The sequence below is a fragment of the Symphalangus syndactylus genome, chromosome 2, assembly GCF_028878055.3.
Source record: "Symphalangus syndactylus isolate Jambi chromosome 2, NHGRI_mSymSyn1-v2.1_pri, whole genome shotgun sequence".
Classification (NCBI taxonomy): domain Eukaryota; kingdom Metazoa; phylum Chordata; class Mammalia; order Primates; family Hylobatidae; genus Symphalangus; species Symphalangus syndactylus.
Genome location: NC_072424.2, coordinates 79,671,740 through 79,695,621, shown reverse-complemented (window position 1 = coordinate 79,695,621; position 23,882 = coordinate 79,671,740). Strand labels below are relative to the sequence as shown.

The following is a 23,882-nucleotide window of genomic DNA, read 5'->3' as shown; positions in this document are numbered from 1 at the left end:
TATTAGGATCTTTTAGAAACAAGTAGCGTGGCATACTCTAAAATGTAAATAACCTGTTTATTAAAATGAGAGCTTAGTGCAACTTCCATAGTTGATCTTACATCTTATTCATATGGAGTAATAATCTGAGCTGTAGTTCTTAATCATGGTTATAGATTTGTGTTACCTGTGAAAATTTTAAAAAATGAAAGTGTCCAAGATTCAAAGTCCAGAAATACTGTTTCAAATGGTATGGGGTGTGTTTTAGGCACTAGTGTATTTATTAAAGCTTTAGAGCTGACTCTGATATGAAGATAAAATTAGATACCACTTCTTCATAGAGAGATATAAATTTGATTATGATTGAGAAACAATATCTGAATACTTCTCAAAAAATAACACTGAATACTGAAGCAAGATTGAGAAATTATATGGGTACTCTTAATCATATGCTTTATTTGTACTAGATAATTTTAATAACCTGCACACTTGAAAAATATTTAAATATAGTCATTTGAAAGTTCTGTAGTTCGTCTAATTTCCCATTTAATTAAATATCATTTATTTAATTTAATTTGACAAATATTTATTGAGTTCTTGCTATACCCAAGGCACTTTTCTCCGACATTGAGAAATCAGAAAGTGTAAAATTTGATTATAGACCTCGTACAGCTTATGTCAAGTGGAGACACAAACATACAAAGTTTTTTAATTAAAAAAATGATAATGCCATGATAGAGTATTCTGGTACATAAAGTATACAAACTTCCTCCTCCTCCCCAAGACACAGGCAACTTAATGGAGCTGTCAAAGATTTTCATGAAAGGGGTAGCATTTGAGATGGATCCAAGAAAATGGATAGGATTTTTACTGCAGAACATAAAGAAGAATTGAGCAGGCTGGGTGCCGTGGCTCACACCTATGATTTGAACACTTTGGGAGGCCGAGGCGGGCAGATCGCTAGGTCAAGAGATCGAGACCATCCTGGCCAACATGGTGAAACCCCGTCTCTACTAAAAATACAAAAATTAGCTGGGAGTGGTAGTGCGCCTGTAGTCCCAGCTACTCAGGAGGCTGAGGCAGGAGAATCGCTTGAACCTGAGAGGTAGAGGTTGCAGTGAGCCGAGATCGTGCCTCTGTGCTCCAGCCTGGCAACAGAGCAAGACTCCATCAAAAAAGAAGAGGGAGAAGGAGGAGAAGAAGAAGAAGAAGAATTGAGCGAAGATTTGGAGCCATAAAATAAGTGATGTTTTGGGGAATTTGGCTAGATCAGGGAGATGATAGAAAGGAGTGTAGGGGCCAGATTACTGAAGGCTACAGATGTTTTCTACCCAGAATTATTGATCCTATGATCATTGCAGAGGTACATACGGCATAGAAACAGAAGACATAATCTAATTCTATTCCTCCAAGGAATGTTTAGTGATATTTGGGAAAATAATGCACACATGAAATAAGAATAGCATAATATGAATATTAAGTCATATATTACTGATGAATACTATATCTCAGAAATTGAGATAAGCATATTGCAGAGAAAGGGAAGAGCATTCACACAACTACATAGCAGGCTAACTGGTTATCCCAATTCAATTAAAGCACAGGGTTCCTGAAAGAAAATAATGGGAAGTGAAGATAAAAAGGTGAGAGAGAGCAAGACCATAGAAGACCCTACATATAAAAATTTAAAGTTGTTGGCTTTTTAATGGTCAATAAGGATTCTCTAACAATTTGTATAACAAGGAAGTAGAGAAATGACAGGATTAGATTGTCACTGTTGTTTGTTGTTGTTGATGTTGTCCTGGTTTAAGCAGTCATCATCTGCCTGGAACAGAATTAGACTTTTATGGTGGGACTTGGGTGCACTGCAAAGGAGGAAAGCCACAGGCCAGAAGAAATAGTTACATGGCTACTGCAATAGTCCCAACAGGAGGTAATGAGATCCAGAACATAGTGGCATGTAGATCGGAAAGAGGATGTGTAATTGTACTGTGAGAACATTTTGACTGAAGAAGAGGACTAGGTTGGTGGGTATGGGAGTTATCTTTGAAAAGAAAGGAAGATAGAAAATTAAGTAAAAGGGTGTCTTAGACATTTGTATGTGATAGAGAGAGCGAGTATCCACTGAGGTCCTTAGCCACAGATTGGTTAAAAACTTTATGACTTTCATCACTGTCACTTCATGATTATCAGCTTTGCTTCATTATCAAAAGGCTTTAACCCAAGCTATTTCATTTTGACATGCCTACAGATCTGACATCCCTCATTGCTACTAAAGGGGCAAGAATATATATTCCTTACAGCCTGATTTCCCACCATAAATCAAATTTAGAAATTATATAAATGCTAAATATTTATGGTAGTTTGTTCTAGATATTACTCTCAATTTTTACTGACTACCTGGGGATTAATAAGAATGATCATTGATAAGCTTATTTGGTAGGTGAAAAGTACTGACTAAATAATGTAAGAGCTATTTGCTTATCCTAAATTAAAATTCCCTTTTGCTAATGACATAGTGGCCATAAGTGAACATTACTGTGTGATCTAATTAAAAGATATAAATAAATATAAGACGGATAAAAACATCTAGCTTAACAATATTAATTTAAGTCTGTCAGTGCTGAAAATATTTCTGGCTTTAAAAAGCACTTGTCATTTGGTTACATTAGGGAAATTCATAAAGTGAAATTAATTTTCCAAGATGAGAACAATAAAATTGAAAATAAAGTTAAAATATAATTATAATGAGAAAAAATTCTGAAAAATAAGTGCCATGCCGCATGAAATATATTTGTGGAAAATAAAAGCAGAAGCAAAGTTCACTTTTGGCTCATCACTTAACTATATTTATAGAGCTGCATGTATTTTTCAAGTCTTGACGTTGACAATTCTTCAATAGTAACTAATTTTGGAAAAATGAAGATTTCCAGTAACACATTAAGCTGTATTATTAATCAACATAAACAGCCCAAACATTAATACAATTTATATCATTTAAGACTAACAAAACTGTGACTAAATTAACATTGACTCATCTGTTGTACAGTAATTGCTAAACAAGTGTAAAATACATTACATTCTGTTCATTACTGTTCCAATTATAATGTCCTTTTCTATGCACTTCTGTGTTCATCTACATTTAACTAAAAATAATGGAAAAGCAAATACTTACCAAAATGGTGGTAACAATCAAAGAACGATTGGATAAGGAATCTGTGATGTTTGCTGGCTTTCCCTTTTGACTTTCTGTCATATTCAGGCCACTGGCTGGATCCCACGTTCCAATCTATAAAATAGCATATGTACTTTGTAAATTGTCCATCAGGCACCTGGTAGAGAGTACTGCAAGGGAAAGTTAAGATTGCTAACACTTATTATTCACCTCTGCTGCATTATCTGCTGCCGTTAAAGTAAAGGCAGCTTGTTTAAAGCATGATTCACTGCTCTGTGAAGTGTGTTCAGTGAAGTATAACATTAAAGAACAAAATGATCCACTGAACTTCTCCAGTCAGTGTGGGAGCTTAATTTTCCATTCAAGCTTTCATTCACTAAGATAAACCACATTTGATGATACCTTGATAGCTGGCTAGAAACTCATTAATAGCATACATCTTTTACTGTAATGGATTTATTTCATCCCCTCATTATAAAGATAACATGCCATATTATACAGACAAAGCTAAAAGATAGAGCAAAATCTAGGGATCCAAGATAAATTAATAGGTAAAGGTAAGCTTAAGGGAAGCATTGACTAGTATTTTACACTACCCCTGGTGGGATAAAACCATGCCCAGAATTATCTTTGGAGATTTAAAAACACATCTTTGCACTTTTAAAATGCTCCCAAGAAAGAAGACAGTAAAATCTCATCTGAATAACACATTCCAATACTTTCTTCTGTGCTCCTTTTAATATGAATTTTAATTTAACTAATACCTTCTGATAGATTAGGTCATATACTCAGTGTTTAGACATTTTGTATTCACCGAACATAGTCTATGAGATAACGCAGATAAGCCTCCAGAAGAAACATGTAAGCACAGGATGTCACAAAATGCATTGATTAGATGGTTTATTGACACTTATATCATTGCACTATCATATAACAATGATCAGCAATAAGGAAGAGCAGAGGCAAAAGAAGATGTGAAATCAGTTATTTTTTCCTCACTGTCTCAAACCTAGGAGTAATCAATAACAAAATTTGTCTTCTATACTCTCCTAGACAAGTATCCAACTTATTTTTCTCAAAGAAAAGGAAAAATATCAAATTATCTGTAAAATAAGTCTTTGTATATAAATTAAGTTTTTAAATGGCATTGATTTAGCAGGTATTATTTACTCTGTTCTAACTAAATATGCTAACAAAGGTCCCATCAGCATAACCTCTTTGCCATATTTCCTCATATGGAGTTAATTTTCCTCTCACCATTAAATCCTGTATATTCCTGATGTTTGTGTTAGGAAAGGAAAAAGTCAAGTAATTCAGTATTCTTTCCAAACTAAACCACCCGCTGGCCAATTACATTTCTTTACATTAGACTGTGCTTATGATAATGTCCTAAAGACGGAGCCTAATTCTATTTCAGAGTCAATAATGAAAGGCTTCAGGAGCCAAACAGGACATATCAATGTGAAGCATGATAATGTACAGGGCCGTAGTAAAAATTTCTATGCAAGCATGTGCAACTTTTAAATCTCACAAAATGTCAAGGCATGGTAGAAAGCAGGGGCCACAGTCCCAATCCTGCTTTTCCAACAGCTGTGTGCCTTGGGGCTGCATGTTCCCAGAGCAGGTGCTTTAGTTGAGTTTCCAGTAAGGCACCACCAGGGCTAGTAGAGGGCCTGCTGGGGACCTGGGTAGGGAAGGATGGAGGGGTGTCAAAACTAGAATGCCTGTTGACCTGCTTAAACTGTTTAATTTTTTTAAAATTAATTATTTATTTTTGAGATGGAGTCTTGCTCTGTCACCAGGCTGAAGTGCAGTGGTGCAATCTCTGCTCACTGCAACCTCTGCCTCCCGGGTTCAAGCAATTCTCCTGCCTCAGCCTCCTGAGTAGCTGGGACTACAGGCGACCGCCACCACGCTCAGCTAATTTTTGTACTTTTAGTATTTTGTATTTTGTATTTTTAGTTTCACCATGTTGGCCAGGATGGCCTCGATCTCTTGACCTCGTGATCCGCCTGCCTTGGCCTCCCAAAGTTCTGGGATTACAGGCGTGAGCCACTGTACCCGGCCAAAGTGTTTCAAATTTAAAATCATTTGCAAATGCCCTTGGCTAAACAAGACACATCTGCAGATAGTATTTTGCAGTGAATGACTGTCACTTTTCTATACCTGGTCCATAATTAATACCTATCATGCATTTGTTCCCTTAGATTTTACTTTCTTTAATATAAATTGGCAAAATAGCTAGGATTTTCAGATGTGTAATTCTACCAGCGAAACCACTGACAAACATCATTTGTTCACTGCCATCTATCTAATAAAACCTTAGAAAGTTTTCAACTTTCTAACCAAGTAACTAACAGAACTAACTAAAAGAATTTCCCATTTCACATAATGCCACCCTCCATTATTACTTTTATAAAATAATTTAGCTAAATGTTCACTCAACTTATCATCTGAAAATACTTCTCTAGTTTCATTATTGGTTAGTTGCTTTTCTAGTTTTTTTGGAGTTCTGACACAGATGAATATTACATGAATCTACAATTTCCTATATTCACAAGTATTAGTTATCCTCTTTTGTAAATCTCAGCTTTCTTATCATAATATTATGAAATTTCAGAAATATCAGTGGCTTTAATATTTTAAGTCAAATAAAATTTTAGATATTCCTGGACTGTCAACTATATGATTCAAAACTTACTTCCATTGAGGAAATCGTCACCAGAGGTTTTGTTTTGTTTTAATGGCAAAAACCATGGACAAAGTGATGGCAATCTATTTTTGTCTATTTGGGAACCACTATTTTGTCATAAGACTTGATCAAGCCTTTGAAATACCTTTTTTTTTTTTTTTTTAGCTCTGAAATGCAATTAAGATGCTTAAGCGCTGTTGACCTTACAGAATTGTTTTATATATGGTGACTCTATATGCTGGTTTGCCCAGGTACTGTCTTCATTAATAATACCCTCTTGTACAAATAAAAAATATCATGATTTGGGTAATAAATTACAGGGCCATTCTAATTATAAGGATTCGATTAGATACAAGAAGTATGAAAGTGCTTCAAAAGTCATAAGGAGCTATAGAAAATCATGATTTTATTCATTTTTATCTTATGTTCCAATTGGCTCTTTAATTTCTTCTTGTGGTCAGAAAAAGAATGCATATTAATTGTCATGAACTTATAGAATATGCAGAAGATGTAAGAAGAAGATCAATTTAAACTTTGAACCTATGAATACACCCAGAGTTAATCATGGTTAATATTGTAGTCCCCTTTTTTCCTGTCATTTATCTTTCCACACACATTCCTTGCATAGTTTCCATCATAGCCTTGTAGGTAATGGCCTAGCTTTTATGGACAGCATATTTGACTGCCAGGATCCTATGTCCACCACTTACCACCAGGTGACTTGGGCACATTATTTCTTTGTGCCACAATTCTCCCATCTGTAAATGGGAAATAATAGTATCTACTTCATAAACTACAGTGAAGATTAAATGAAAAGGTATTCAACATAGTGTGAATTAAATGAAAAAGTTCATAAACCATAGTGAAGATTAAATGAAAAAGTATTCAACATACTGTGATTAAATGAAAAAGTATTCAACATAGTGTGCTTATAAATATGCTATAATTATGACAATTACTAATTATATTCTGTTTATACACTATTGTGAGCATTTTCTCCTGGCACCAAAGATAATCAAATCCATAATTTTAATGACTACATAAAATGATCATATGAACATATCGTGATTTAGCTATCATTGTTACAAGGCCTTAGTAAACACATTTATTTATAAATATTTGTTCACACGTTTTATTATTTTAAAAACAGATTTCTAGAATTAGAATGACTGAGCACAAATAATCTGAGTTGTTAAGACTGTTACTATACGTTGCCAAATACCTTTCCAAAATAATTTCTCTACTTGTTATCTTTCCCTTTACAGTTCATGGTAGTTTCCATAAAACAACTGGATAACAATTTAGCTTTTATTTTTAATAGTTTGAATAACATCAGATTATATTATAGAGGTTTATAATTGTCAAGACTTTTAACTGTAGATGGTGTTTTTATTGATAAAAATAACGGTTTTTATTTCAATTACTTTGTTTTACCTAAACTCCCAATATATATTATTAATCACACTTACTTTACCTCCATTATTTGTGTCTTCGAATTTGCTGATAAATCATTATGTATATTTTCACTTTCAACATATTTCTCATTTTGTTTGATTTTTTTATAAGCAGTGCCTTGGTAGATTTTTTCAATGTCCTAGCTTTTTCTCTTCCTGAATCTTATCTTTATTTAGCCTTGCTCCTTTCACATTGTTTGGTGTTTATTATTTATTTTCTACTCCTGGAAATTTTCCTATGGTAATTGGGAGATAAAATACATTTAAGTCTACTAATGTGTGTTATCAGCTTCTGTTTGAAATATTACTATCATGTGGAAAAACGAATATTCAGCCATAAAAATTGAAATATCTACTCTACGAAAATTATCTATGCTTTGTCCCATTCTGCCGCCACACATACTGATTCACAGTTTTAGTTAACTTTTTTTTTTATTTTTTTTTGAGATGGAGCTTGCTTTGTCCTTCAAGCTGGAGTGCAGTGGCACAATGTCGGCTCACTGCAACCTCCACTTCCTGGGTTCAAGCAATTCTCCCCGCCTCAGCCTCCCAAGTAGCTGGGATTACAGGCACCCACTACCATGCCCAGCTAATTTTTGTATTTTTAGAAAAGACGGGGTTTCACCATATTGGCCAGGCTGGTCTTGAACTCCTGACCTCAGGTGATCTGCCTGCCTCGGCCTCCTAAAGTGGTGAGATTACAAGCGTGAGCCACCGTGCCCAGCCGGTTTTAGTTAATTTAATTTGGGGTTGTAAACACTGCCTCTCTTTATTTTGCTTTGTGTATTATGAATTATTTTGCTACAAGGAAAAAGTTGTAATTTTGATATAATTTATAAAGCCATTATTCAAAACTATCTTTTTTTGTGCTTAACTGAATTTGATGTTTACTAGGATATCTAGCCACAGTTTCTTCTTTGTTGGGTATTTGCTTTTCACTTATCATTGTTTTTATATAAGACAATTTATTTATAAAATATAACTATGTGACATACTTTTATGGTTGCAGATTTAAAGGTATTTTTGCTGTCTTCTTATATAAAGAATAATATAAAGAAAACTTAGCTAAATGAAGACCTATTGTATCAGAGCCGTCTTCCTTCAGAGCTAAGTTTTATTTATTTTTCTCTAGTATTAATGTTGCTCAAAAAGACTGAGCTACCTCATATATATTTCGTTGTTGGTGAATATTTTTTCTTGAAAGTCTTCAGTATTATCATTTGGAAATATTAAATCTCAACCAGTACATAAATGTGTGTGTATATGTGTGTGCGTGTGTGTGTGTATGTAGATGTTTACATATGTCTATGTAGATGTACGCATGTATCTATATATAGAGTACATTTATGTATATGCATACATAGCATTTATGTATATGTTATATACGGGTGTGCATATCATGTATATATGAACTTTTTGCAAAATATGTTACCTAAAGACTGAATAGAGAGAGAAATAATGATTCTTACATTGTCAGAAATATAATGCATTTCTCCATTTTCTGAACATAGACTTTGTTGCATCTTGTAGTTCTCAATTATTTGTGTCCTTATGTCTTCTATAGAAGGCGTACTCTTTCCCTTTTCACTACCTTATGGATGTATCTTAATCACTGTTTCGAAATATAGGTAAAACAGTTCCTCCTCTGTGCAGCAATGGATGATCTTTTATTACGCTTCCATACAGAGCAACTTAGGTATGCTTTTACTTACTACAATAAGTACCATATTATATTTTGATTGTTTACTTATATCTGGTAAAAACTAAATTCCCTATGGATGGAGACTTTGGCATACTCATCTTTGTACCCCAAGGCCTTGAATATAGGACATCCTACGGGCTTTACATGTGAGATCTCTGAATATATTGGTTATATAAATATAACCAATAAATGTTTTATTTATTGAACATAAATAACATTTATTGAACAGAAATAAATGTTTTATTTTCCTCATCTCAGAAATGCCACTTATGTATTGCTTTGAATCCAAATTATATTTCATGTTTATTGATCCTGCTGTGTTAGACTCTAAGTGCCTCGACAAAACGAAATATTTCATCAATCTTTAAGTTATATAATAAATATCTAATGAATATTTATTGAATAAATAAATAGAGTGAGTGAGTGAATTACTCCATGATAAAAACTTTCAGACTTTTTTGGTTGACTTTCCAATATCATTCATTCATTTGGCAAATGTTGAACATACATACGTGTCTATTCTTTTAGAATTACATATTTTGTTTTCCATATTTTATCTTCATGTTTTTTGTGTTATTCTTAATGTTTTAAGATCTATCTCAATATCATATTTAATGCTTGAAACATTATGACACATACCTTTACTATGAATTTCCATTTTTTCTAATTATATTTTATAAGTATTTTAAATAAATATTTTACACTATAGGTTTTGTTTTTCAGGAATGTATAAATTATTCATGTAATTTTGTTTTATAAGTATATTTTCTCTTTGGTTTCTCTGTATTTTTTTTCTAGGTAGAAAAAAATAGTTTTCACAATAATTTTTAAATTATTTATCTTATTAATTAGTTGCTCCTTTATTGTTTATTTGTTCATTTTGTTGACAGTTTTCTCAGTACAAATTTTGTTCTGTAACTCACATTACTACTTTAAATCCAAAAAATGTTTCTATTTCCTCTATTGGGCTATATAATTGTTAACCTCTGAAATTAGCATCTTATCATTTCTTCTAAAGATGCATGTTAGCTCTGTTTTATGTACACTGAATCAATGTCACATGTTTCTTATTTTCTATGAAATTTATGGAAATAATTTGCTTGATATGTATATAAGAAACTTTTTCAAGTAGGAAAAAATAAACTTTCCCAGTTAGTTTTAAAAATACTAGTTCCAAATAAAGTTAAATTTATTTTAAATTAAGAAATAATTTAAATTCTCCACTAAAAAATACCTGATACAAATCTATCAAAATTCTCTTTATACTTTCTTACTGGCATTGACTAACAAAATATTCACTGGATGTTGGTAGATGGAAAAAGCAGCAATATAGTTTTCCATTAGACTACAGTGTAAAAAAGAAAAAGAGTTATTTGATTGTGCATTGTTTTGACTTGTCAGGAGAATGTGTCAGCCTTGAATAAAGAATATAAGCCATAATTTTCCACAGAGAGCCTGTGTGATGATAATGAGAAACCACACTGTACATGTGTTTCCAACAGTCTTAGCACAATGAGGACTCTCTTAGAATATGTTTGCTTAAAGAAATTTCTTTCCAGTAATGAGTTGCCCCCAACCATATGACTTACAAAGTATAGTTTTCCTTGAAGTATATTGACTACTTCTCTTAGAAAAAAAAAATGGCACCCCGATAGTACTGTTTGAGGGAATTGAGAAATAGAAAGCATAAGGAAGAGATTTATATTAAATGTTGATTCATGTATGAAAGATATTTCCTGCAATTGACTGAATATACACTAGTGGACTGTTTATTTCTCTATTAATTCATATACCTATTATTTCTGAAAACCCAGGTTTCTCAAGCCAATACAGTGCATGAATATTGAGCACAGAAATTTTTTTCAACAGAGTAGTTTCCTCCCTATTAGTGGGAAATTAGAGGCTTTTGTTTTCCTTACTTCACTCCTTCAAATGATGAATAGTTAAATGAAAAGTAGAGATAGTTGCATTACCATCTAATAACTCTTGACACCGAAGTTTAATAACTGTTTACTTCCATTGAACTATGTGCTGAAAAGAGAGCACTTAAGCACTGGCACCTGAGCTCTGGAAAACAAAAATAGTTTACAGCAAAGCCTATGTGCTTCCTGCCAGCTAGAATTTAGAGTCCAGAGCAATTGTCTGGAAATTGGCTGACCTTCAGATATAAGTTAATTGGCCTATAAGGATAGGGCAAACAACACTTTCGTAATCAGTGTCCTGAAACTCTCAACTAGTGTGCATAGGATCTGGGATTTTACCATTTGAGAACTATAGTGCTAATATGAGTGCAATAAATCAGTAAGTATATAATCATCTCATGGAAAGGAATTAATAACCTAACTAAACACTGATTTTTCTCATTTAAGATTTTTATTTTAGTTTAGGGCAATTTAACGCTAAGCACAATTAAAGAGTTAACAGACAGGTGGTGATTTTGATTTTTTAAATAATGTTTGAATTAATAAATTAAACGTTCCCAAATATGAAAATATGATAACATTCAGTTAAAAGCCATTTTTCCACAGATAAAAATGTAGGTCAGATTTGATTTGATTTGAAATCAAATCAATCAATTACAATTCTGTTATATATAATTGTAATTTTTATATATATATATGTTAATTCGAATTTAGTGGTTAAAAGAAAAAAAGCCAATATTTAATATTCATTGGTGGGCCAAAATAAGACATTTTGGGAACCAAAACAATAAATTCTGTGACCTCAAATAAGGCAATCTGATTGATTTCTAAACATAAACATCATCCATAAATAGTTTTCTGAAATATTTTACCATCCTGAAAGTGTAAAGTTACCAAGCAAAATAATAACTATATACACTGACACACAAAAATGTTGGTACAGTTCTGAGACAGGGTTTATAATGAATTCTATGTAAGAGTTAGACAAATTAAATGGCTAACATCTCCAAAGAAAGGCAATAGGCTTGGATCCTGCCCAGGAAGTATTTTTGTTTTTAGAGAAGCAAACATCACTTTTTGACTAATTTAAAGATTACTAGTTAACATCACGATTAGCATTGCTTTCCTAGAGGAAGGCAAGATAAATCTCAGTTCCTGGACAAGTTGGGGGTCACTGTTGCCATGGACACTGGGTATATGTATCAAATGCCACCAAAGAGAGGAAGATAAAAACTGCCGTGCATCCGGTTCTAGAAATCTATAATTAATATAAATTTCACCTGTCTGAGGTAGATTTTCAGATTTAGATAAGTTTAGAAAATTTAAATTCCATTCAGGCACCTTTTTCATATGAAGTTTAATGAGGGCAGGATTCAACAAGTAAAAGAAAGATCAACAGTAAAGATTTCTGTAGAAATAACCACTTTTTCGGCTCGGCGCGGTGGCTCACACCTGTAATCCCAGCACTTTGGGAGGCCAAGGCAGGCGGATCACAAGGTCAGGAGATCGAGACCATCCTGGCTAACAAGATGAAACCCCATCTCTACTACAAAATACAAAAAAAATTAGCCAGATGTGGTGGTGGGCGCCTGTAGTCCCAGCTACTTGGGAAGCTGAGGCAGGAGAATGGCATGAACCCAGGAGGCAGAGCTTGCAGTGAGCTGTGATCACGCCACTGCACTCCAGCTGGGGCGACAGAGCGAGACTCTGCCTCAAAAAAAAAAGAAAGAACCACTTTTTCTTCAAAATACATACTTTACAAAAAATATTCAAAAAGCACTTTGAAACATATTCTAATTCTAGAACACATAAGCCTGTAAACTAAGGCAGGCAGGATTTCACTACCAATTCTTATCCTCCTCATATATTATCAAGATAGTTGAGTTTTAGCAAAAAGTCTATGGATTAATGATACTAGTCTCTATATTGGTAGATGCAAGCAGTAAATATTTAAAAAGCATACGTGTTAAAAGTTAAAATGAAGCTTCATGAAAGTGAAATATGACAAATTTAAACCTTTTAGAGGTGTGTAAATGTGCAATATATTGCTTTATATTATTTATAAATACTATTTATAAGACATTTACAAATTATTTTATATTTATATTAACTATAGAAATTGACAAACATGTATTTCATAAAATGTCTTTTTGTATTTTTTTAAGATTTTCCTGAAGGATACACAAATTAAATCTGATTTTATTACAAACCTATGCTGAGGCAAACACATTGTGGTTATTTTTTATAGTCCCAAATGCTTCAAGGTCCCTCAGCACTATTTCTGTCCAAAGAAATTTATCAGTTTTATCCTTTCTATTTTTCAAAGTTAATATAATATTAATACATAAAGCCAATTTTAATAATGGTTTATTAGAGCCTATCTGCTGAGGAGATAGGGAATTCTATTCTCCAATGTCTATTTTCATTTAAATATCACACAGGAGAATATCAACAAAATAATCAGAATGGCAAACTTTGATGCTAGAAAAAGGATAAAAGAAGTACACAAGAATAATTTTAATTTACACCTGTACTTAGAAACAAATATTCTGTAGTACAATAAAAATTATTTTGAATAACCAAGAAAGCATAACAGTAAAAGACTGACTTTTTTCTCTTGGAAAACACATGAAGTACTTTGTGGTCACATAGGAGACTTTAAAAGAAAATTCAATCATGAGTTAAGATTCAGGGATTTTACTATTGCATTACTGTTTCCTATAGGAAGTTCTTCTCTAAATTTAAGTGGTTGTTTTCCCAAAAATGACTTCTAGGTAGCTCATCTTGCAATGAAATTGCACTATTTTATATAATGTCATCAACTCAGTCTAAATGCATTTTGTGTAGAACCCTTCCAACTCTTTTTGCTGTAAATGACATCCTTTTGAAGTTATAGTCTAAGATCTTCCTGAATATTTCTGTAACATCTTATGCCATCAGTTTTGTGTTTTCTTCCCTCTGAAGCTGGTCTTTCCTAAGCACATAGCTAAGCTTCAGGTGACTGAACAATAAGGAAAAACCATTTCCAACAATAAGTTACATCCTGGTTACATATTCTAAACAACAAAAACAAAACAAACCAAAAAAACAATTTTATTGTTGGTGATGATGTTTTTATATTTCCTCACAAGTAAATTTTTCCTGATTCTTTTTATTTTTACTATTCTTCTCCCACCAAATTACTTCAGTAATTCCACTCACAGACTGAATACACAAATAGACAATGACCAAACCACGTGTGATGACAAAGTATGACCCAGAAGCTCTGGAGTGGGCACCTCAGGAAGCCAAACACAATCTCAGCAAGCAATCTACCCAAAACAATCAGGATTCATCCTATTACTTCCAATTTCCCAATTTTTTGCCACCCTCCAAATCAGAATCAGCCAGAGAAAGTCAAATATGCCCCCCCAAACCCATTATCCAGGTGCGTTGCTTAGTTAGACCAACTCCAGTTTCCTCATGCCAGCAATCTCCAATCACAGCACACCTGAGATCTTCATTTCTTTCCACTATAAAACTTTTCCACTCCCCTGCTTGCCTTTGAATCCCTGTTTAATGCAAGTGATGATGGCTGTCTCCCTTCCTGTAGTAAGTTCTGAATAGTAACTTCTGCTTGTTCTCATTTGGGTGGGCTTTGTTTATTTCCATACTATACCTTATAAGGACAAAAAAGGAGAATTTATAAATAGAATGTTGAGTTTTACTGTTTAATGTAATACTGGAAGGTCAGAGAGTTTTTAATTGTGCCATGAATGGGACCAGATTTGCCACTGTAGCAATGTGGATCCTTACAATTTCAGACTTCAGGGTGACCTTCTGCAATCTAAAATCCTTTACCCACTTGAAACATTGACCCATGACCCCAACCCACTGATCCCTTGACTATTGTCTTTCCCTATCCTCATGTTGGAGGTATAGAGCAAAGCTAGGAAAAGCAACAAACTGTGCTACAGGAAAATAAGTCTGCATCAGACACTTGAGTAAGCATTCTGTGTGAAGTATCTCATAATTTCCATAAAGATCCTTTATTCATTCAACAGTCAACAAATATTTCTTGAGTACATACTTTGTCCTCAAGACAAAGGATACTTTGCAAAGTCTTAATATATAATAGTGGAGAAGGGAGGATATATTTTCCATCTAGTAGGTCTTGCACTCTGGCTAGGGAGATAGCCCTTTTATAAAGTTCACATGAATAAATAATTGTGCACTTTGATAGAGTCAGAAATTAAAAAGGGCAGAGCATTATGAGAAATTTAAACTTGATTAGAGACTTAGAGGAGGCCTATCGAAGGAAGTAATATTTAAGATGATACTACCAGGATGAGTAAGAGTTCCCCAGACAAAGGAACTGGGAATGGATATTCCTGGCTGGGAAAACTGTTTCTATTACTCTATGCCAAAGTGATAAGAAAACTTTGTTTTCTTGAGGAAATGAAAAAAAAAAAAAAAAAAAACCCTCTGTAGGTAGGGCAGAAGAAAATATCTGAGAACATGATGAGAGGTCACTGGTGTTTTGGATTTTATTCAAAACACAATGAGAATCTGTGCAAGCATTTAAACAGAGGGATGACAGGGGTCAATTTTCTTTTAAAAATATCTGCCTGGCTGCTGTGGTTTAGGGAATGGATTATAAGAGAATTGAACAGAGAGGCTTGTGGGAATTCCAAAGTAGTTGTACAGTTGAAAGGTACTATGGTTATGATTCAGCAACGGATGTGGTGGGAGATGAATGGATTCTAAACATATTTTGAAAGTGGAATACACTATATGATCCTTGAACTGACCAGAAGAATTCAAGCTTGGAAAACCAGTTATTCTGTTTTCCTTTTCCTGTTCCTGAGTGCTCAATACCAGCCTCTCATAAGCAAAAGTATTGCCTGAGCTAGGCAAAGTCTGTAATGGTACCTACTGTCTTTCCCCCTTCTTGCCCTCCCCTCCTCCATTGAAGGCACTGACATGGTCCCAGAGAGCTTGTTTGGACAGAAGTGGCTGGCTGTGTATACAGTATCGGTGATCTTTTTGGGACCACAGTGAATTGGGCTGGGTTCCAATTAAGGCTTCTGTTATAATAGAGTAGAAAGAATTCATTTGATCTGTGGACACCATCTAAGTAGAAAGGATGCCCATCTCCACTCCAGGCTCAGACACTTGAGCATGGCCCACATTTTCCCATTCATCAGAAGCATACTCGTTTCTTCCTGGTTTATCTGCTCCACAGCTGTAAACAACAGAAGCATGGACTTCCTTCTTGTTAACTGTTTTCATCCTGAAGTTCATGTTTCCGAACATTATGTAAAATCTATCATGTCAGTGACATAAAAACAAAATAACCTTCTTTTCAGCACTTATTACTGCCCAGTCTTATAATTTTATAAGTCTAATGAGTCTATTTATTATTGGCAGGTTTCCTCTATTAGACTATAACCTTCATGAGGGCATAAAACAGACATTCCTTCCATATTTGTTAGAGGATTAACCTACTAAATGAAGTGTGCTGGTCTAAGATGACCAAGACAGAATGAGAATGAAGAAAAGGCAATGGGCATGAGAAGTGGGATAAAGCTAGCACTTTACACGTTTTCCTTCTTTATTTTTGTCTCTTAGTCATGATAGAACATAATTGTTAAATTTTAACGATTAAAATTTCTAGCCTCAATTTATTTCAAGATGGTACTTCCGGGTTCTTTTAGAGGCCATAGTATTCTTACTTCAGACTGTCCAAGAGGGCAGCCCTTTGCCCTACACTTTTTTTTTTTTTAAGATGATGAATTTGGCACAGAGAAGTTCGGTGGCAGGATGAAGTTCACATGCTTAGTTTTGATAGAATTGGAACTGAAATTCAAGCCTCTTGGATCACCATCTATTGGCCCTTCTAAACTGCGAATTCCATCAAGGTAGGGATGCTGTCTTTTCCATCTATGGGTTGGTAACTATACTTTCCAGGGGGAAAAAAGTCAAGTCAATAACACTGTCTTCATGAGGCAGATAACTGCTGTTGCCTCATGATTCAGTGTAAGACCCTGTGTTTTAGAAAGATTAATAAATTTGTCCATAAAAAGTAAAGGGCAGAGTGAGAATTTGAGCCAAAATATCTATGAATCTAGACCTTGAGCTCTTAACTATTCTACTAAATTTAAAATGAGGACCTTTTGCTACTTAGCAGCACTTTGTTCCTTCTAAGTCAAAATCAAGTCTGTCAAAATGGAATTTTGAATTTTTCTTAAGAACTGACTAAACTTTACCTCTGTCCTTTAGCTGATGAGTTGATGTACAAATTTTCAAGGATATTGAAAACATTTGATGTGAACTTTTTGCTCCCTTTCTCTTTAACTTACCTCCACCCATCCTTAGTACCTTATCTGTCTTTTCAGGGGAAGGTTTATGCCAGTTTCTTTCTACTAGTAATTCCCCTACTTGCTAATTCATTTTCCAATATTTGAGTTATGCTTTTATCCCTGGTATCCCCCCTTTTCCTACCTGGCTCCTCCATTTCTCCTTAAAAACACAGTCCAAATGCTTTGCTAGTCTTTGAACTGACAACATTGCTGATGGTTCAGTGAATGCCTTCTGTCACAAACTGTCTACTCATCTCCACTTCCTATTAGAATGGTTTTAAATTTATGGCCTCATACTAAAATTATTCTAAACTATATTATCTTCCCAAGTAACCCATAGCCTTCAGGGCTATTCTTTCTTTAAACTCACATTGTGTTCTAATACCCTGCAAATATCTTGGACATGGTATTTATGTTATGACTAAAACTAGCATTTTAGCTTTATCTCCCACTTACACTATGTGTATGTGTGTAATGATAAAATCAAACGCTATGTTTGTGTTTCCGCATACTTCTACTTCCTTCTAAAATGACTCATTTTCTAACAATCAATAATTCAACATATTCTTTTTTTTTTTTTTTGATTCGGAGTCTCGCTCTGTCGCTTAGGCTGGAGGGCAGTGTAGCGATCGCGGCTCACTGCAAGCTCCGCCTCCCGGGTTCACGCCATTCTCCTGCCTCAGCCTCCCGAGTAGCTGGGACTTCAGGTGCGAATTTTTTGTATTTTTAGTAGAGATGGGGTTTCACCATGTTAGCCAGGAGGGTCTCGATCTCCTGAGCTTGTGATTCCACTCCCCGCCCCGCCTCGGCCTCCCACAGTGCTGGGATTACAGGCGTGAGCCACCGTGCCCGGCCAATAATTCAACATATACAAAGGCTAATTCTAAGTACTCAATTGACTATGACTCTTGATTAATTATATCTTTTATCAGAAATTATATTTTTATTGGTCTTTTGAAAGCTTGAAACATACAGCTTTTGATTGTATTTATTTACAAATATGTATTATCTTATCACTGTACATGAAAAGCCCCTCGAGGATAAGGACTGAACATAATTAATTCAGCAAAATGAATTTTCAGATTTTAGAAAAGAATACAAAATATTTACGAAATTTCAGAGCAACCTGCACAACTCACACTGGTTTACCTTGCTTATCAGTGTGATAGATCATCATATGTACTTGATAACCATTATATTCAGGCGTATCTATAAGCCACAATGGAGCACAGAGAAAATTTTGTAATGTTTTATTTATTTTGAATTCAAGACAGGAATGGATCTATGGTAATATGAAGAGCGCTGCCATTTTATGCACATGTATTGAAATGTCAGCAATGGTCCAAGTTCCTCCTAGTGATTTGGATATTTCATAAATAAATAAAGTAATAACATCTCCAGTAAACAGTAAGATAAACTCCTTAAGAGCTTACTGAATTCTACCATTATCAACTCCAGTCTTGGACACCAACTAATTTTCTCATCTGGAGAGTGAGATAGTTAGGAAGAGACTGTCTCGTGAATATTTGGGTTCCAGTTTATTATAAAATATTCCTGACTTTGCATGGTCTTCACAAAGTGTACAGTTTGAAATCCTCAGTGGCAGGAGGTAACAGCTCTATAAATTTGAGTCATCAGTTGGTCATAATGTATTTAAAACTGTCTTGGGGACATTATCAAAAATGTAATTTTACTCTCTCCTGGATGGTTTGAATCAGCATTCAAATATGCTGTTATCTTCCAGACTAAGAAAGCCCTTCTTAGGTCTCAGCTTTCCTCTTCAGTTTCTATCTACAAATAAAGCTGCATGTTTCATTGCTAGGTGAAATATAAGATAGCTTACCATCTTCAAAGCAATATTATCTCAGTCACACATAATTTTTCTCAAGTTCTTATTTTAATAAGCTCTAATAAGATTTAATAATATCTAAATAATATCTAAAAAGATTTAATAAGATTTAATATCTCTTGTCAATTATCAATGAATCTATCAGAAAAATATCTAAATACATACATTATGTATTTAAGAAAACTCACACTAAAATATTCATTAAGTATGCACATACCCACATTGTTTGGGTGCTTTACCACAATCCCTAGCAATAAAATCAAGTAAGATAGATCCAGTATGGTGTGTTACATTTATGTATATACCCTAGTTACTGTGCATACATTAATTCAAATATTTCATTTAAATATGACTCAAAAAATAGAAACATACCTTTATATTTAATTTTTTAATGGCCTGCTCCAAGTTGGAAAGTCTATGCAACCATAAGTGATTATAAGCTGCATATATAAAGACCCATATTAAACCAAATATTTTCTAATTGCTATATTAAACCTTAAGACTAATTAACATTATATGCACTTCAAAGATTATATGCATCAGATAAACCTCTAGTTAGAAAATAAAATATAAAATTGTCTCAAGATACCCTTTATCCTTGAATCCTAATTGTCAATTATTATATTCAATATAATAAATTAAATATTTATTTTTAGATTTACTCAATAAAGTTAAATGTCAATGAAATGTGACTACAACAGAGAATATTTGTCTTCTTTGAGATATGTTTCATTTAGTAATTAAAGCAAATAAGCTGACTGAAATACCTTTTCTAGACCTTCTTCCTTCAGACTGATCACATCCAAATCAAAATCTGTTCGCAAGCCATTGGTTTTGTTGAAAGTTATTCTGCCTGTGAGGCCTTCCCAATGTGCCTATGGGAATAGAAAAACATTGATAATAAATAAGTGAAGAAAGATGGAATAAACATTTTTTCACAAAAGTAGGAAACTTATATTCATTACTTTTCAGTTTACATTGCTAGAGATTTTTGAAATATTTTAATTTTCTCCTGAAATTTGCAAAATGTTTTTCTATATGAATTATCCTAGTTTCAGTAGAAAATTTATTATAATTTTTTCATTTATACAATGCATTTTCCAGTTATAATTTTCTGTCTATGAGAGATTGTATTATTATGTTTTAAGTAGTGTACCTCTTTTACTAAAGTAAGAAGAATTTAGTTACTTTTTATGGTGTATGAGATATTAAATATCTCACTGGCAAATACAGTTAGAACTACTGTTATAAAATCCCACTACTAAATTCATAACAAAATGAAAAGAAACTTATTACAATAAGAGAAACTGAATCCAGGAAAAGCTATGTTATACTAACTCAATTATATACATTCCTCCTAGAATAATTAACCTACTCCTTTACTTTCCCCTAAGTAAGGGCAAGGGAAATGTATTATAATTACTTCATATCAAGATATACTTCATGTAGAAGGAGATGGGAATATAATAATCTAGCTATATAATATGTTCAACCCTAAAAGGTGAGTAAATATCTGGACTTTTTTAATGTAAAAAGTTTTCCCATTCTGTTGGTTATAGAACCACAATTAGACGTTTTCCATTGTTTGTCATTTGGAAATAGCTTAGGAAAAAGTAGTTAAATACAGAAATTTTCAATTATAAAATGTATACTCACAACTAAAATGTTTAAAATAATATAACCAAGACCCAAAAGAAGTAAATATCAGTAGATTAAGGGTAATATTTCAATAAGGATTTGAAATTAATATTACCAAATTTCTTAGTCTCCATATGATATTTGGATACTTATGTGCAAGATTCTTAGTTTTCAGCTAATAAATTACAAATGAAATAGAAAAATTTTAATACGTATTCATAAACATATTGCAACATGCCTTTGCTAAAGTTAAACATGTGTTCACTGGTTTGGAATAAGGAAGAAAAAAATATTTTTAGCCTAACGTCTTCCAAAGAAAAAATTTCAAGTCACTAACAAAAATGGATAATAGTATAAAAGTAAACAAAAAGATCAAGAAGTACAAGAATAGAAGAGTAAAACACTAGAACAAATCTGGGGTAGAGAGAGCATAAAGAAATGTATACCAGGTGAAATTGCACAAATAATTTTATCACAAATTCAATTCTGAACTTCCTAGCAACCAAAACAAAGAAGAAAATATGATAAAAACACAATATACAGGGTCTATAATTTAAGACATACCAGCTGCTCAGGAGAAAGAGCTTTTCCTGGCACTGAGACCTGAGAGAAATTTCTCCTGTTGGTCCTCATAAGGGGGACATTGTGATTTAGTGGACAAGATTCTCAATTACACCCTACAATAAATACAATGGGGAATGTCATACAACTGCTTCTTTTAGGGCTGCTTGACACATGTCATTGTTTCAATAATCTAGTGCTGAGTTTGGAAAAATCAATTCTTCATCTCGCCAGACCTGTGGACTATGTCTACAGCTCACTAAGGCTCAGTTTTAAACCAGAAGTAAATGTTAGAATATGGAGCAACTAATAAACTGCATATTCTTCAGAAACTATTAATTCATCTACCTGAGAGTTTGATAAGAATTAGACAAAGAAAATTCATGGATATTCAGAGATACTTAATTATGATCCTATTTGCACTTTTATTTTCATGATGAATAATTTATTACAAGATGAACTGATGATTTATTTTAAGCCATTAATAAAAAATTTCATATGGTAATAATACCTGTGATATTTCATTGCAAAGATTAAGGCTCAGTTAAACTTTCGTCTATGAAAAGTATTCTAAGTTAACAAAGGACTTTCTTTTATGACAGGAAAAATATATACGTATACATATTTGTATATATATGCATGTATATATGTATCTATGTATGATCTTCAAAAACTTTTCTTTTTCTCACTATGAATATTCTTGATCTATAATAGACATAATCAGAAATGATATATGGTCATAAGAATGGTTGCATTATATAATATGGAGTAAATTTTGCACTTTGATTAATCCATATATTCTATTTTTGTTAACTGTTCATATAATTTAAATAACTAGACATATTTAGGAACAATTAATCTGAATAACTATACTTGAAGCCTCACAAATTAGGTATAATTTTACTGTAGTGCAAATGACATTTATGTTAAAAATGCATTTTATATTTTGTTGCCTAAAATATAAACATTCTTTTATTAATCTGTATCTCTACATAAAAGGAAAAGTAATAAATATAAAGATTCAGAAAGGTAAATGTTAACCCTCATAGATACTTTGATAGATATTTTGTTTCCCCCCACCTTTCATTTGGTATTATTTAGTAAAAATGTTAATTTTGCTTATTTATAGAAAGAGAGAAAATTTAAATTAAACATAAAGTAAAAGGACACTTGCTAGAAAAACCACAATAATCTCGTTTCATTCAGCTTGACAACAAGAGACAAGGCAGATGTTCTTCTCCTGACATACCTCTTTAATTAGACTCATAAAGCGGGTCCCGAAGCGCCAGGGTTTATGTCGATTACACTGCAAGGAACTGACTGTCATCTGGGGAAACTGTTGAACGGCCACAGAAACCACATGCACAGCATCATACATTAGAGCAGCGTCAGTCTGAAAAGCAAGGGAAAGGGAAATTTATATTCCATATAACTTGTAGAACTTGTGGTAGATGGTTTGGAAGGAGGGAGAGGGAAGAGGTAAGGGAAATACATATCCCGTTTTTCTTTGTATAAAGAAGAAAATGTTATCTCTAACATGCTCTCGTTCTCTTAAACAAGACATTATGATCAAATTACTACATCAGCTCCATACGAAAATTTGACCTACCCTCCTTTTCCTGAAATAACCCAATTACATATAGTTCTAGTACTGCCGTTGAAGTAGGAAATGTATGAAGACAGGCTTTATTTCCTTTTTGTCACTATCTCTGATTCTTACTCTGTCTCACTATACACACACACACACACACACACACACACACAATGAGTACATTGCTAACATTTTTAATGGTCACATAAATTTCATATTGTATATAAAAGTAAGTAAACAGTTTCCTTTTATAGGAAGAAACCAAGATTTTTAGGGAAATTTACTTAAAACCTTAAATTCTTTCATTGTTTTAATCTTTTAGCTTTAAAAAGATATAAACCCTGACCTTTTTCTTCAACTCAAATTTTCAAAAGTTTCAATCTCAGAAATGATGGTAGTTTTGAATCTCAATAGCTGTATTACCCGCTTTTCAAGAAACTAAGCTTAATCTCTTGTACAGTTTTCCTTTCCCCAAGATTTCCATATGAATAAAAGTTAATTTGGCTTCTCAAGTAAAATGAATATGAATTCTGCTGTGTTTTCACCTGCTCAAATGACCAACCACTTTGGAGGTTGATGATAAAAAAATAAAATGTTTATAAGTCATAAGAAAACAGAGGCTCGGTGATTGTCAAGTGCTGTGTTAAATGGACCCTCACACTGTGTTTGACAGACTGATGCCAGGCTTACTACCTAGAGAAGACAGCCACACTGACAGTGCTCCTGGTAATGAACTTTGGCCATCTGCTTGGCATGCTTTAGAATAAAAGCATATATTTCCTCTTCTCATTCACACAATTAGTGAGCTGTGAAATGAATTCCAAAATGAATAGGAACCCTGTAGATTACAGCATTTGCCACAATACAATACAAAATGAGTATACACAGTAGCTTTCAACCAAATGCATCCTGAGGAGCTATACCACATAAAATGGAAGATGGCTAAAGAGCACAATGCAATAAGAGAACATAATAATA

General features: G+C 33.3%; 1 protein-coding gene across 10 annotated transcripts in view; it reads right to left on the bottom strand.

The window, feature by feature from the left end:
* The window catches only part of GRIK2 (glutamate ionotropic receptor kainate type subunit 2), a 677,547-nt gene that overhangs the window by 243,666 nt on the left and 409,999 nt on the right, over positions 1-23,882 (bottom strand). For 9 of the 10 annotated variants that reach the window (XM_055259892.2, XM_055259897.2, XM_055259905.2 and 6 more), the window contains 3 exons: positions 22,563-22,706; positions 19,882-19,989; positions 3,155-3,268 (listed from right to left, as the gene is read on the bottom strand). In XM_055259892.2, the coding sequence (XP_055115867.1) occupies positions 3,155-3,268; positions 19,882-19,989; positions 22,563-22,706 (366 nt within the window). Of the gene's footprint in view, positions 1-3,154; positions 3,269-6,973; positions 7,001-15,882; positions 15,901-19,881; positions 19,990-22,562; positions 22,707-23,882 lie in introns of all 10 variants that reach the window. The other variant, XM_063619929.1, reaches the window with a different exon arrangement.